This window comes from Tachyglossus aculeatus, chromosome 21 (genome assembly GCF_015852505.1).
Source record: "Tachyglossus aculeatus isolate mTacAcu1 chromosome 21, mTacAcu1.pri, whole genome shotgun sequence".
Classification (NCBI taxonomy): Eukaryota; Metazoa; Chordata; class Mammalia; order Monotremata; family Tachyglossidae; genus Tachyglossus; species Tachyglossus aculeatus.
Window position 1 is genome coordinate 46,211,648 of NC_052086.1, and position 13,232 is coordinate 46,224,879.

At 59.8% G+C, this 13,232-nt stretch overlaps 1 protein-coding gene across 1 annotated transcript; it reads left to right on the forward strand.

Moving 5' to 3' along the window:
- The first annotated feature begins 341 nt into the window (after nt 1–341).
- On the forward strand, nt 342–12,420 carry NTN3 (netrin 3). The gene is made up of 7 exons (XM_038762248.1): nt 342–412; nt 2,202–3,231; nt 8,297–8,485; nt 8,606–8,755; nt 9,194–9,247; nt 11,764–11,838; nt 12,092–12,420. Exons 2-7 carry the CDS (start codon nt 2,223–2,225, stop codon nt 12,418–12,420), a joined length of 1,806 nt encoding a protein of 601 aa, XP_038618176.1. The 5' UTR covers nt 342–412; nt 2,202–2,222.
- The last annotated feature ends 812 nt before the right edge of the window (nt 12,421–13,232 follow it).

Here is a 13,232-nt window from a genome sequence, read left to right on the forward strand (position 1 = left end):
AGCGCCGCCCAGCCAGGCCGGGCTCCCCCAGCCCCCGGCGGCCCCCCTCCCACACACACACACTCCGCTCCTCCTCCCTCCTCCCTCCTCCTCCTCCTCCTCCTCCTCCTCCTCTTCCCTCCGCCCGCCCCTCCCGCCCCGCAGCTGGGCTGGGGCAGCTCGGAGAAGCCGGGGCCGCCGGAGCCGGAGCCGCAGCCCCCGGAGCCCCCGCAGCCCCCGCAGCCCCCGCAGCCCCCGGAGCCGCCGCCCCCTCCCGGGTCCCGGGACGCGGGTCGGGCCGGGGCCACCGCCGTCGCTGTGCGGGAAGCCGGGGGGGTGGGGGTGGGGGTGGGTCCCGGCCCGGGGGGGTCCCGCGCCGCCTCCCCTTCGCCGGCCCCCGGCGGCAGGACCAGTGCTCGCTCCATCCAGCCCGGTGAGACCCCCGACAGGGGCCCGGCGGGGCGGGGGGCGGGCGGGGCGGGGGGCCGGCGCACTGGCCGCTCCTGTCAGAGGGCCCGGACGCTTTGCCGAGAAGGAAAAACTTTTCATTTGCTCCACAGCTGCCCCAGCCCCAGCCTCCAGCCCCCAGACCCAAGTCCCAGCCCCCAGCCTCCAGCCCCCAGCCCCCAACCCACCCTCCATTCCCAGAGCCAGCCTCCAGCCCCCAGCCCCCAGCCTCCAGCCCCCAGCCCCCAGAGCCAGCCTCCAGCCCCCAGACTCAGCCTCCAGACTCAGCCTCCAGCCCCCAGCCTCAGCTTCCAGCCCCCAACTTGCTGTCCCTCCCGAAGTCTCCCGAATCTCTGTCTCCGTCTCCGGGTTTCAGGCCCCGAGCCTCGGCCGTTTTCTCCCTTTTTCTCGGGGTGGGTGTCTCCCCGTTTCTCTCTCTCGCTCCTCTCCCCCCCGCCCCTCCGCCCTCCTCTCTCCGTTTTATTTCCTGTTTCAATCCTTTCACGGCTGAGGCTGCAGGCTCACGCCTCTGGGTTTGCTGCTTCTTTCCGATTCCCGCGGGCGGGGCGGGCCGGGCCTGAGGGGAGGGCAGGGGAAGGACCGGCCGGGCCAGCCGGGCAGGGAGGTGGAGGGCAGATGGGCAGAGAGCGGAGGGGGCAGAGCCTAGGGCCGGAGGGGCAGCGGGTGGGCCGGGCTGGAAAGGGCCAGGGTTGGAGAGCCCTGGACCAGGGACAGGGCAGGGCAGGGAGTAGGGCCTGCTCAGCCTAGCCCTGCCCCTGCCCCACCTCGATCTCTTTGGTGCCAATGCCAGGCCCGAACTAAAAAGGGTGAGGGGGAAGAGAAGACTTGGGCAGGAAAGCCCCCATCTCACTGGGCCCCAGACTGTTGAGACCCCTCCCTCTCCCCCTTCCCAAGTCATGCCTCCACTCTGCTGACCTTGGTGAAAGGGACTCACGGTGTGTGTGTATGTATGTGTGTGTGTGTGTGTGTGTGTGTGTGTGATGTCTCTTTTCTTACTTTTACCTCCAGAGCATGGAAGTGACCACTGCAGTATTTGTTGAGCACTTGCTATGTGCCAAGCACTGTAGTAAACACTGCAGCAGATACAATATAATCAGATCAGACACAATCTCTGTCCTACGTACTGCTCACAGTCTAGAGGGGAGGGAGAACAGGTATTGAATCCCCGTTTTTACAGATAGGGAAACTGAGGCCCAGGGATTTTCTCATTCTTTTTTTTAAATGACACTTGTCAAGTGCTTACCACGTGCCGGGCACTGCAGTAAGCGCTGGGGTAGACAGAAGCTAATCATGTTGGACACAATCTCTGTCCCACATGGGGTTCACAGTCTTAATCCCCATTTTACGGAAGAGGGAACTGAGGCACAGAGAAGTGAAGTGACTTGCCCAAGGTCACACAGCAGACAAGTGGTAGAGCTGAAATTAGTACCCAGGTCCTGCCAGGGTAGGGCCAAGGGCTGAGGCAGAGGGAAAGGAGAAGGGAGCCCAAACCTGAGGGCCTCACCCTCTCCGCGGAATCCAGACCAGCCTATCTGAAGGGGCTCGCTGTGGGGAGCCGTGGGGCAAGGTGAGGTGGCCCGGAGTGGAAGGGGCTGACCGACTTTGGGGGGCGCCTCTGTAGAACAGCATGCTCCTGCCCCAATTCTTGGGGTCCAACCTCCCCAGTCACCCCCCCGGGCTCTCCTGCTGGGTCGCTGCCCACCCCTCTCCCCCGAGATGACCCCTCCCTGACCTCTCCTCTGTTCTGTTCCCAGGTGACCAGCCTGTTCGGGGCCATGGCCATGGCGGGCCGCTCCTCGCCGTGGCTGTTGCTGCTGCTGCTGTGGGCCACCTGGCCCCCAGCTCCGGCCCCAGCCCAGCCCCTGGGCCCCTTTGCCGGGCAGCAGGCCCCCCCAGACCCCTGCTATGATGACACGGGGGCCCCCCGCCGCTGCATCCCCGAGTTTGTGAATGCGGCCTTCGGGCGGGAGGTGCAGGCGTCCAGCACCTGTGGCCGTCCCGCCAACCGCCTCTGTGACGCAGCTGACCCTCGGAGGGCCCACCCCCCTGCCTACCTGACTGACTTGAACACAGCTGCCAACCTGACCTGCTGGCGCTCGGAAACGCTGACCCGGGCCCCGCTGAATGTCACACTGACCCTGCCCCTGGGCAAGGCCTTCGAGGTGGTCTACGTGAGCCTGCAGTTCTGCTCGCCGCGCCCCGAGTCGGCTGCTATCCTCAAGTCCATGGACCACGGGCACAGCTGGACGCCACTGCAGTACTATTCCTCCCAGTGCCGGCGGGTCTACGGTCGGCCCAGCCGCACGGTAGTCAGCCGGCAGGACGAGCAGGAGGCTCTGTGCTCGGATGGCCACACGGACCTGTACCCGCTGACCGGTGGGCTCATTGCCTTCAGCACGCAGGATGGCCGGCCCAGCGCCCAGGACCTGGATGCCAGCCCGGTGCTGCAGGATTGGGTCACGGCCACGGACATCCGCGTGGTCTTCACGCGGCCCCACCTGAGCCCACGGGCCGGGGGCGGCGGCGGCGGGGGTGCTGAGACTGGTCCCGCGGGCGAGGATGGGGCCGTGGTGGCCCCCTACGCCTACGCCGTGGGCGAGTTCCAGGTGGGCGGCCGCTGCAAATGCAACGGGCATGCGGCCCGCTGCATGAGGGACCGCGAGGGCCGGCTGGTGTGCGACTGCAAGCACGGCACTGAGGGTCCTGACTGCGAGCGCTGCAAGCCCTTCCACCACGACCGGCCCTGGCAACGTGCCACAGCCCGGGAGGCCCACGAGTGCCTGGGTAGGGGGCTGACGGCCGAGGGCCGCAGGGGGAGGGGGTGGCACAGGGCGGAGCAGGGCTGGGGAAGGGGATGATGGCTCAGACCAAGGACGGAGATGAGCGGAGGTGAGGCCCAGGAGTGTCTAGGATGGGGGCCGGGAGGCTCGGGGGAAGGGGATGATGGCCTGGCGTGTAGAGTGGGGCCCGGCCTGGTGGTGGTCCACGGTTGCCTGGGTAGTGAGCTCCGCCAAGAGAGGGACCTGGTGGGGGAGGGGATGATGACCAGGCCTGGAGGGGGGCCTGGACCGGAGGGTGAGGTCCACCAGGGCCTGGTTAATGGGCCAAGGAGCCATGGGGGAGAGGATGATGGCCTGGCATGTGGAGGGGCTGGGCCCAGAGGGCCAGTGGGCCCTGGGCCCTCGAGTGCCTGGGTAGGGGATGACACCCCAGGGGCTGGAGAAGTCTAAGAGGAAGGGGCTTGGAGGGCAGAGGAGCTGGCAGGGGATGGGCTGGCAGCGGGGGTGAGAGAGGCTGGAGAGGGGGCAGGGCCCCACTTTCGTCCCACTGCCGCTCACCTGCAGCAGGCGCGCTCTGACCACTGATTCTGACCTGCTGGAGGAAGTGAGTCCTCGCTCCCTTTGGGGGAGGAGGCGAATGTGCAGAAATCCCTGCAGTGTCCATGTCCCCCCAGTGCCCACCCCCACGCCCTCCTGTGTCAGTCCCTCTTGGGGGTTGGTGTCTTTCTGGCGGCGATGCTCCTGCAATGTTGGTGTTGTCCCTCCCCCACCCCCCCCCACCCCATTGCACTTTTGGCATCAGTAGCCCTGCATCACCTCCCCCCACAACTTTGCCATTCCTCTGGCATCACTGTCTACCCGGCGTCGTAATGCCATGGTGCAAACAGTCCCTCTGCACACTAGCAGTGCCTCTGCGTACCAGGCTCCTGCTGTACCGTGTCTCACACCACACTAAGCGTCAGGGAAAGCGCGGCAGAGACAAAGCTGCCTGTGAGGAGCTTGCGCTCTAAAAGGGGAGACAGCCGTAAAAATATTTACAAGCTGTGAAAATCAGAATACAGAAATGGAATGTTCAGTCCATAGCCATATATGCCCAAGTGCTGAGGATTGGGCATAAATAAATCAAGCCATAAGTGGTAGAGGAAGTCGTTGGATTGGGGTAGGCTTGTTGGAGGAGGTGGGGTACCCGGAGAAGCTGTGAGCGATGGAGACAGCTTCAGATTTTCGGGTCCCTTTGCTTACAATGAGGATCCATAGTGGCCTGGGCAGCCTGGGCACCCTCTTCTTCTGCCTTTGACCGCCATCCCTTCCCCTCTACACCTCCGCCCCTCCTTATTCTGGCCAATCCTAAAACTCATTCCCCTTTCACTTCTGTCTCCACCCCCACCCCACCCCAGCCCCCAGTCTTCCATCCCATCTGTATCTCCTCTCCTTAGTTCTCAGGCTGCCACTGCATCCTGCTACCCCAGCCTTGAATCCTCTTCCTCTTTCTCTTCCTCCTCCTTTTCCTCCTCCTCCTCTTCCTTTTTCTCCTCCTTGCCCACCCCAGCTAGCCTGAGACTCCTTCCTAGTCTGCAGCCCTTCCTCTCTGTTTCTCTAGTTTTTGACCCTCGCTCCCCTGCCCCACTACTTAACTGCATCTTCAGTAGTAGTAGTAGCAGTGTACTGAACACCTACTGGGCACAGTGCTCTGTACTGCTGCAAGAAGCAGCATGGTGTAGTGGATAGAGCAGGGGTCTGGGAATCCTGAGGTTATGAGTTTTAATCCTGAGCCCTCCGTATTGTCTGCTGTGTGAGCTTGTGCAAGTGACTTCACTTCTCTGTGCCTCAGTGACCTCATCTGTAAAATGGGTTTTGAGACTGAGAGCCCCACATGGGACAGGGATTGTGTCCAACCTGATTTGCTTGTATCCACCCCAGCGCTAAGTACAGTACCTGGCACATAGTAAGTGTTTAACAAATCCTACAAGTATTTTTATTATTATTATTACTAGTAATAGTTGTTACTGAACTCTTGGGGAAATATGTTAGAAGCACATGACATAGTTCCCTGCCCACAAGGAGCTTCTTCTCCAACAGGAGGGGAAGGCAACAGAATATTTACAGAGTAATCAGAATAACTAGCCCATGCCATCAATCGTACATATGTATGTAAGGGAGTGTATAAAGTAAGTAGAAATGTAAGTGCTAGAGATGGCTGAGGGGTCGATTGTCACCTTAGGTCTTGGAAGTTAAGCAGGAAAGACTTGTTGGAGGAGGTGGGATTGTAGGAGGGATTTGAAGGTGAGGAGAGCTGGGGCCTGTCTGGTCTGGGGTGGGAGAGATGGAGCGCTCCAGGCCGGGGGGCCAGCCCAAGCAAGAGGTGGGAGAGGCTGGAGTCTGACTGGGACAGGACTAGAGCCTGCCCGGGGTGAGGGGCTGGGAGGCAATGCACCCAGGGAGCAGTTTGGGTCGGGAGGAAGGGGCAGATCTAGGAAGGTTGTGTAGGAGGAACCAGCAGGATTGGGCAGCAGTTGGGATGTAATGACCATATTGGCCTCCTTGCAGGCCTCCTTGCTTCCAGACTCTCCCCTCTCCAGTCCGCACTTTGCTCTGCTGCCCAGGTCTTTTTGCTAAGACATCGTTCTTCTCCCATCTCCCCCAAATCCCCCACTGGTGACCCATTCCTCTTCACATCAACAAGAAACTCTTAACCATCCACTCTAAGGCTCCTCCATCAGCTCACTCTCCCCTACTTATCCTCACTCCTTTCCCACTCCACCCCAGCTCACAGGCTTCATTCCTGTAAGACCAACCTACTCATGGTGCCTTGCTCTCATCTTGCTCACTGCCCACCTCTTGCTCACTCCCTCTTGCAAAGAACTCCCTCCCACTTCACCTCTGACAAACCACCGCTCTTCAAACTCCTTCCTAACTCAGATCTCCTTCCAGAGGCCCGTCCCCTCAATTGCTCATCTCCTCACCCCATGTGCCCCAATACCTCCCCCTAGACTGCCACTTCCGCATCAACAATCAATCAAACGATGGTATTTATTGAGTGCTTACTGTGTGCAGTCAGTCGGTCAATCGATTGTATTTGTTGAGCACTTACTATGTGCAGAGCACTGTACTAAGTTCAATATAACAACACAACAGGCACATTCCCGGCTCACACCGAGCTTACAGTCTAGAGGGGATGACAGACATTAATATAAATAAATAAAATTATACCATACTAGGTGCTTGGGAGAGGACAGTATCATCGAGTTGATAGTCGTGTTGGGGCCTCACCCATGGAGTTTAAAATGGAGTATGAAAATATATAGCTATACATAACAATATTAATTACAGTATTTGCTAAGTGCTTACTATGTGCCAAGCACTGTTCTAAGTGCTGGGGTAGTACGAGATAATCAAGTTGGACATAGTCCCTGACCCACATGGGGCTCAGCCTTTACCCCCATTCTACACATGAGGTAAATGAGGCACAGAGAAATCAAGTGTCTTGCCCAAGGTCACCCAGCAGACATGTGGCGGAGCCAGGATTAGAACCCAGGTCCTCTGACTCCCAGATCCTAGCTCTTTCCACTAGGCCATGCTGCTTCCCCAGGGGGCAGTTACCTATATAACTGTTAGGAGGGTGAAAGGACATAGTAAGCGCTTAATGAATACCGTAATTACACGGCATATATACACTTTTTTTATACTCCATTCCTTCTTCCTGTCAGTAATTTGTTGGTGTCTTTTTCACTCGACTGTAGCTCCTTGAACTAACTGCCCGATTTCTCCCAAGTGCTTAAACAAGTGCTCTTCACACATCAGTGCCCTGTAAATATGACTGAGAGTCAGGTGTCGAGGATGACACAAAAGTTGAGGGTTTCTGGGATAGGGAAGATGGTGATGTCATCAGCGGAGATGGGAAGTTGGCGGCAGGAGAGGAGGCAAGGTGAGTTCAGTTGTAGATAAGCTGAGTTGGAGGTGCTGGTTGGAGTCCGGGGATCCCACAAGGACAGAGGTCCTGGAGGGAAGAGGAGTTGCAGGAGTACTGCTGAGGTGAGAGGTCAAGACCCGAGAGGTAGGTTTGCGAGTTGACCCATTGGCCTTAGCTATCAAAAGGTCATCAGTGACCACTGAGAGGGCAGTCTAGATGGAGTGAAGGGTCAAAAATTTGATTGAGGAGGGTCAAAAAGAGTGGGTGAAAGGGAAATGAAGTCAGCAGGTGTGTACACCTGCTCCTACTATGGTCTCTGTGACCCCCTCTTCCCCCCAGTCTGTGACCCCCTCTCTGCTCACTTATTTATTGAATGCTTACTGAGTGCAGAGCATTGTACTAAGTGGTTGACCCCCTTCTGTCCCCCAATCTACTACCCCTCTGCTCCCGACCTGTAACTTCCTGTCTGTCCACTACCCCAGACTGTGATCCCCTCTGCCCCCCACCTGTGACCTCCCAGCCCACCGCCCCAACCTGCGACCCCCTCTCCCCAACTTGTGATCCACCTCTCTGCCCACTGCCCTGGCTTGAGACTCCTTCTGCCTCCCAACTGTGACCCCTCCACCCTCCCACCTGTGACCCCCATCTCTCCTCCAGTCTGTGGCCCCCTCTTCCCCTGACCTGTAACCCCGCTCTTCCCACCACCCCAGCCTGTGAACCCCTCTACCTCTCCACCTCCTCTCTGCCCGCTGTTCCAGCCTGTGTCCCCTCCAGATTGTGGCCTCCCCCCTGCCCACGACCCCCTTTTCTGTTCCTCAAACCATGTCCCCCCACCTCTGCCCCCAGCCTGTAACTCCTCTAACAATTATTATCCCAACTGCGCTATCCGTTAAGTGCTTACTCTGTTCCAGGCACTGGACTAAGCACTGGGGCGGATACGAGCAAATCGGGTTGGACACAGTTCCTGTCCCCCATGGGGCACACGGTCTTCATCCCCATTTTATAGATGAGGGAACCGAGGCCCAGAGAAGTGAAGTGACTTTCCCAGGGCCACCCAGAGAACAAGCGGCAGAGCCGGGGTTAGAGCCCATGCCGTGTGGCTCTCTGCGCCCGCCCCCGAGCCCGGTGACCCCCCCGGCCCCTCCGTGTCTGCCCGCAGCCTGCTCCTGCAACCTCCACGCCCGCCGCTGCCGCTTCAACATGGAGCTGTACAAGCTGTCCGGCCGCCGCAGCGGGGGCGTCTGCCTCAACTGCCGCCACAACACCGCCGGACGCCACTGCCACTACTGTCGCGAGGGCTACTATCGCGACCGAGCCCGCCCCGTCAGCGATCGCCGGGCCTGCAAGGGTGAGCTGCCGCCGTCGCCCCCCATCCCCGGGACCCCCCAGGACCCCCCACCCGCACCCACCCCGGGCCCCCCGCCCCAGTACCGTTGGAAAGTTTCCCGCCCCGCCCCGGTCTCCGCAGCCTGCGACTGCCACCCCGTCGGGGCCGCCGGCAAGACCTGCAACCAGACGACCGGGCAGTGTCCGTGCAAGGACGGGGTCACCGGCCTCACCTGCAACCGCTGCGCCAAGGGCTTCCAGCAGAGCCGCTCCCCGGTGGCCCCCTGCATCAGTGAGTCCCCCTGGACCCTGCTGCAGAGTGACCCCCGCCCCCTGCATCAGTAACCCCCTGACTCCTGCAGCATCAGAGACCCCTCTCCCCCTTGCATCAGTGACCCTGCCCCTTGCAGCATCAGAGAGTGCCCCTCGCCTCCCGACTTCCATCCGTGTCCCACCCCACTCCCACCCGCACGCTTCTGCTGCATGCGGGCCCTGCTCCCCATACCACTCTGGGTGCCGGAGTGTGCCCCAGTCCTTCCCCCGCCCCGGCTCCCCCAAGGGCGCAGTGACTTGAATGATAGGCCCCGTGACTTCAGAAGCTGGGCCGGTTTCCCGAGCCCCTCGCAGCCTGCCCGGGAAGGCCAGGTCACCCCCGCGGGGGGCGGGGGGAGAGGGCGGGAGGCCGGACCTTCCCATCCTTAGGCATTTCCTCCCCTCCCCGCCTCCCCAGAGATTCCGGCCACCAGCCCCACGGCCGCAGTGACCAGCACCGAGGAGCCGGCCGGTGGGTCCGAGGGCCGCGGGAGGCAGAGCGGGGAGGGGGCTCGGGAACAGCCGCACGGGGGGCGGCCTGGTTTGGGGTGGGGGGAGCCCCGGGCCCGCTGAGACATATTTATTACTATATTTATTACTCTATTTATTTATTTATTTATTTATTTTACTTGTACATATCTATCCTATTTATTTTATTTTGTTAGTATGTTTGGTTTTGTTCTCTGTCTCCCCCTTTTAGACTGTGAGCCCACTGTTGGGTAGGGACTGCCTCTATATGTTTTCAATTTGTACTTCCCAAGCGCTTAGTACAGTGCTCTGCCCATAGTAAGCGCTCAATAAATACCATTGATGATGATGATGATGAGGTAGGGGAGGTGTCACATGGTCGTGGAGGGTGGGGGGCGGAAGGGGGGCTCGGATGGGAAAGAGGTCTCAGGACAACGATGAACTGCGTTTCTCCCCCAGTTCTCCCGTCAATCAATAATAATAATAATAACGTTGGTATTTGTTAAGCTCTTACTATGTGCGAAGCACTGCTCTAAGCGCTGGGGTAGATGCAAGGTAATCAGGTTGTCCCACTAGGGGCTCACAGTCTTCATCCCCATTTTACAGATGAGGGAACTGAGGCCCAGAGAAGTAAAGTGACTTGCCCAAAGTCACACAGCCGACAAGTGGCGGAGCCGGGGTTTGAACCCATGGCCTCTGACTCCAAAGCCCGGGCTCTTTCCACTGAGCCACGCTGCTTCCCAATCAATCCATCGATCGTATTTATTGAGCGGTTACTGCGTGCAGAGCACTGAAGCAGCATGGCGTGGTGGTTAGAGCCCGGGTCTGGGCGTCGGAGGTCATGGGTTCTAATCCCAGCTCTGCCGCTAGTCTACTGTGTGACCTTGGGCAAGCTGCTTCACTTCTCGGTAGCTCTGTTCCCTCCTCTGTAAAATGGGGATTTAAGACCGTGAGCCCCACGCGGGACAACCTGCTTACTTTGTAACTGAGCCACGCTGGAGAAGCAGGGTGGCTTAGTGGAAAGAGCACGTGCTTTGGAGTCAGAGGTCATGGGTTCAAATCCCAGCTCCGCCAACTGTCAGCTGTGTGACTTTGGACAAGTAACTTTACTTCTCTGGGCTTCAGTTACCTCATCTGTAAAATGGGGATTAAAACTGTGAGCCCCCTGTGGGACAACCTGATCACCTTGTAACCTCCCCAGCTCTTAGAGCCGTGCTTTGCACATAGTAAGCGCTTAACAAATACCATTATTATTGTTATTATTATTATTATTATCTACCCCAGCGCTTAGAATGGCACTTGGCACATAGGAAGTGTTCAACAAATACCATCATTATTAATTATTACACTAAACATTTGGGAGAGTCCAATACAATAGAGTTGGTAGACCCATCCCCTACCCTCCCACCCGCTCCCTCCGCCATCCCCTCGCCCAAACAGAAGGGAGGGTCCCCCGCCCACCTCCAGTCAGGGGGCCGCCCAGCTCCGACTCGGGCGGGCCGGGGGTCTCAGTCCAGCTGGGGCCGGCCCTACGGACTGCCCTTGGGGGAGAAGGGAGCGGGCAGAAGGGGCCATCAGGCCTCGTTCTCTCTGGCCCCGCTCCCAGTGACGTTTTGGGTCCAAAGATGTGCCCCTCCGGGCCCGGGGATGAAGGCCCAGGACGGGGAGAGGGGCGCGAGGCCTCGGGGACCGGGGCGGGGTTGAGACAGAGCAAGAACCAGGACCCAAGATTCCCCTTCTCCGGTGGCCCCCACACTTTTCATTCATTCAGTCATTCAGTCGTATTTATTGAGCGTTTACTGTGGGCAGAGCACTGTACTAACCGCTTGGGGAAGTACAATACAGCAATAACTCGCGGCCCCTCCCTTTCGTTCTCTCCCCTCTGAGAAACCCAGTCCTGGAGCGGGGTGGGGGCGGGGGACGGGCCCTGGAGTCCCTCTCCCTTCTGCGTCGCCCCGACTTTCTCCCTATGATAATAATAATAATACTAATGGTATTTGTTAAGTGCTTAGTATGTGCCAGGAACTGTACTAAGCGCTGGGGCGGATACAAGCAATTCAGATTGGACACAGGCCCTGACCCACTTGGGGCTCACGGTCTCAACCCCCATTTTACAGATGAGGTAACGGAGGCCCAGAGAAGTGAAGTGTCTTGCCCAAGGTCACACAGCAGACAAGTGGTGGGGCCGGGATTAGAACCCGTGACCCCAGATTCCCAGGCCCAGGCACTATCCACTTACACCATGCTGCTTCTCCCTTCGTTCATCCCCCGCTCCCAACCCCCCAGCACTGATGTACACATCTGTTATTTTATTTATTTCTAGTAATACCTGTCACCCCCTCTAGACTGTAAACTCGCTGTGGGCAGGGAATGTGTCTGTTTAATGTTATACTGTACTCTCCCAAGCGTTTAGTACACTGCTCCGCCCGCAGTAAGCGCTCAAAGAATACGATTGAATGAGTGAGTGAGTGAATGACTGAATGAGTCGGCCCAACGCTGTCCGCGTTCCGTCCCCTGCAGACTGTGAGTCCTACTGCAAACCGGCCAAAGGGAACTACAAGATTAATCTGAAGAAATACTGCAAAAAAGACTACGGTACCTAGCGCGGCTCTCCTGCCCCCTCGGCGACCTTTGCCCTCTTCCCTCGCGGCCCGGACCCCCGCCCCGCCTCCAGCTTCATCCCACCGCCATCCCGCGCTCCAGGGGTGGGGGATCCGGGGTCCCCTCCAACCCCAGGACCGTCCTTCTCCCCCGGGGACCCCCTTCCTCCCTCCGGGCCCCCCCTTCCGCGCTCCCCTCCGCCCCCCTCCCCTTGGGGACCCCGTTGCTGAGCGCTCCTCCCCCGCAGTGGTCCAGGTGAACGTCCTGGCCCTGGAGGCGGCGGGAAACTGGGCCCGGTTCACGGTGTCGGTGCTGACGGTTTACAAGAGCCGGGACGAGCGGGTCCGTCGAGGGGACAGCGGGCTGTGGGTGCCCATGAAGGACCTGGCCTGCCGCTGCCCGCGCCTCCAGCTGGGACACCGCTACCTGCTGATGGGCCCGGCCGAGGCGTCCGGGGAGCGGCCGGGGCTGACGGCCGGCAAGAACAGCCTGGCCATCCCGTGGCGGGACGCCTGGACGCGGCGCCTAAGGAAACTGCAGCGGCGCGAACGCAGGGGCAAGTGTCAGAAGCCTTGAGGGGGGAAGGAGGAGGGAGGAGGGGGCCCCCGGGGGAGGGGGCGAGGACTGTAGGACCGGCGGGGTTGAGGAGCGAAGACTTCACGGGGTCAGGGTCGGGGGACGGACGGACGGACGGACGGGCGGACGGGCGGACGGGCGGACGGGCGGGGCTGCGTCGGTGAGCCCCGGGTCCGCTCTCGGAGTCGCGTCAGCCCTGAGCGGGCGACCGAAGTGAGGAGGGGGCTCTCTCCGGGGGCACTGCCCTCTTGCACCGACCAGGTCGAGGCCCGCAGGGGCCCGCCCCGCCTCCTGCTTCCGGGGCGACGGGGAAGGAGGCTCCGAGGGAAGGAGGGAGGGAGCGAGCAGGACCTTGGAGAGCAATCGGGCATCTTTCTTTCTCTCTCCCCCCCTTTCTTTCTTCCTCTTTCTCTCCCCCCCCTTTCTTTCTTCCTCTCTCGTCTCTCCCATTCTCTCCCTCTTTCTCCTCGCTGGACATCTCTTTTCCCTTCTTCTCTTTCTCCTCTTCCTCCTCCTCCTGCCCGTCTCCCTCCCCGCCAGATGCCTGTCCTCCCCCCGTCCCTCCCCCCCCCACCGACTCCAGCCCCCCAGGAGCTGCATCTCCTGCGGACCCCCCTGGGGTCCCACGCTGGCGGCCCCGGGCAACGTACTGGGGGAGGGAGGGGCGAAGGCAGGTTAACGAGGAGCACTAAGAGGGAGTCGGGGGCTGCGACTCTCTCCTGTTGCTGTTGATATTATTATTGATATTGTTATTATTATTATTAATTATTATTATTGTTATTTTAATAACACGTCTAATCGCGCCTGGCCGG

Excerpts from the sequence above, each read along its gene's own strand:
- NTN3 (XM_038762248.1), top strand. The coding sequence starts at position 2,223 with ATGGCCATGGCGGGCCGCTCCTCGCCGTGGCTGTTGCTGCTGCTGCTG. Across the intron at positions 3,232-8,296 it reads GGAGGCCCACGAGTGCCTGG|CCTGCTCCTGCAACCTCCAC; the intron begins GTAGGGGGCTGA and ends GTCTGCCCGCAG. Across the intron at positions 8,756-9,193 it reads CCCGGTGGCCCCCTGCATCA|AGATTCCGGCCACCAGCCCC; the intron begins GTGAGTCCCCCT and ends CCGCCTCCCCAG.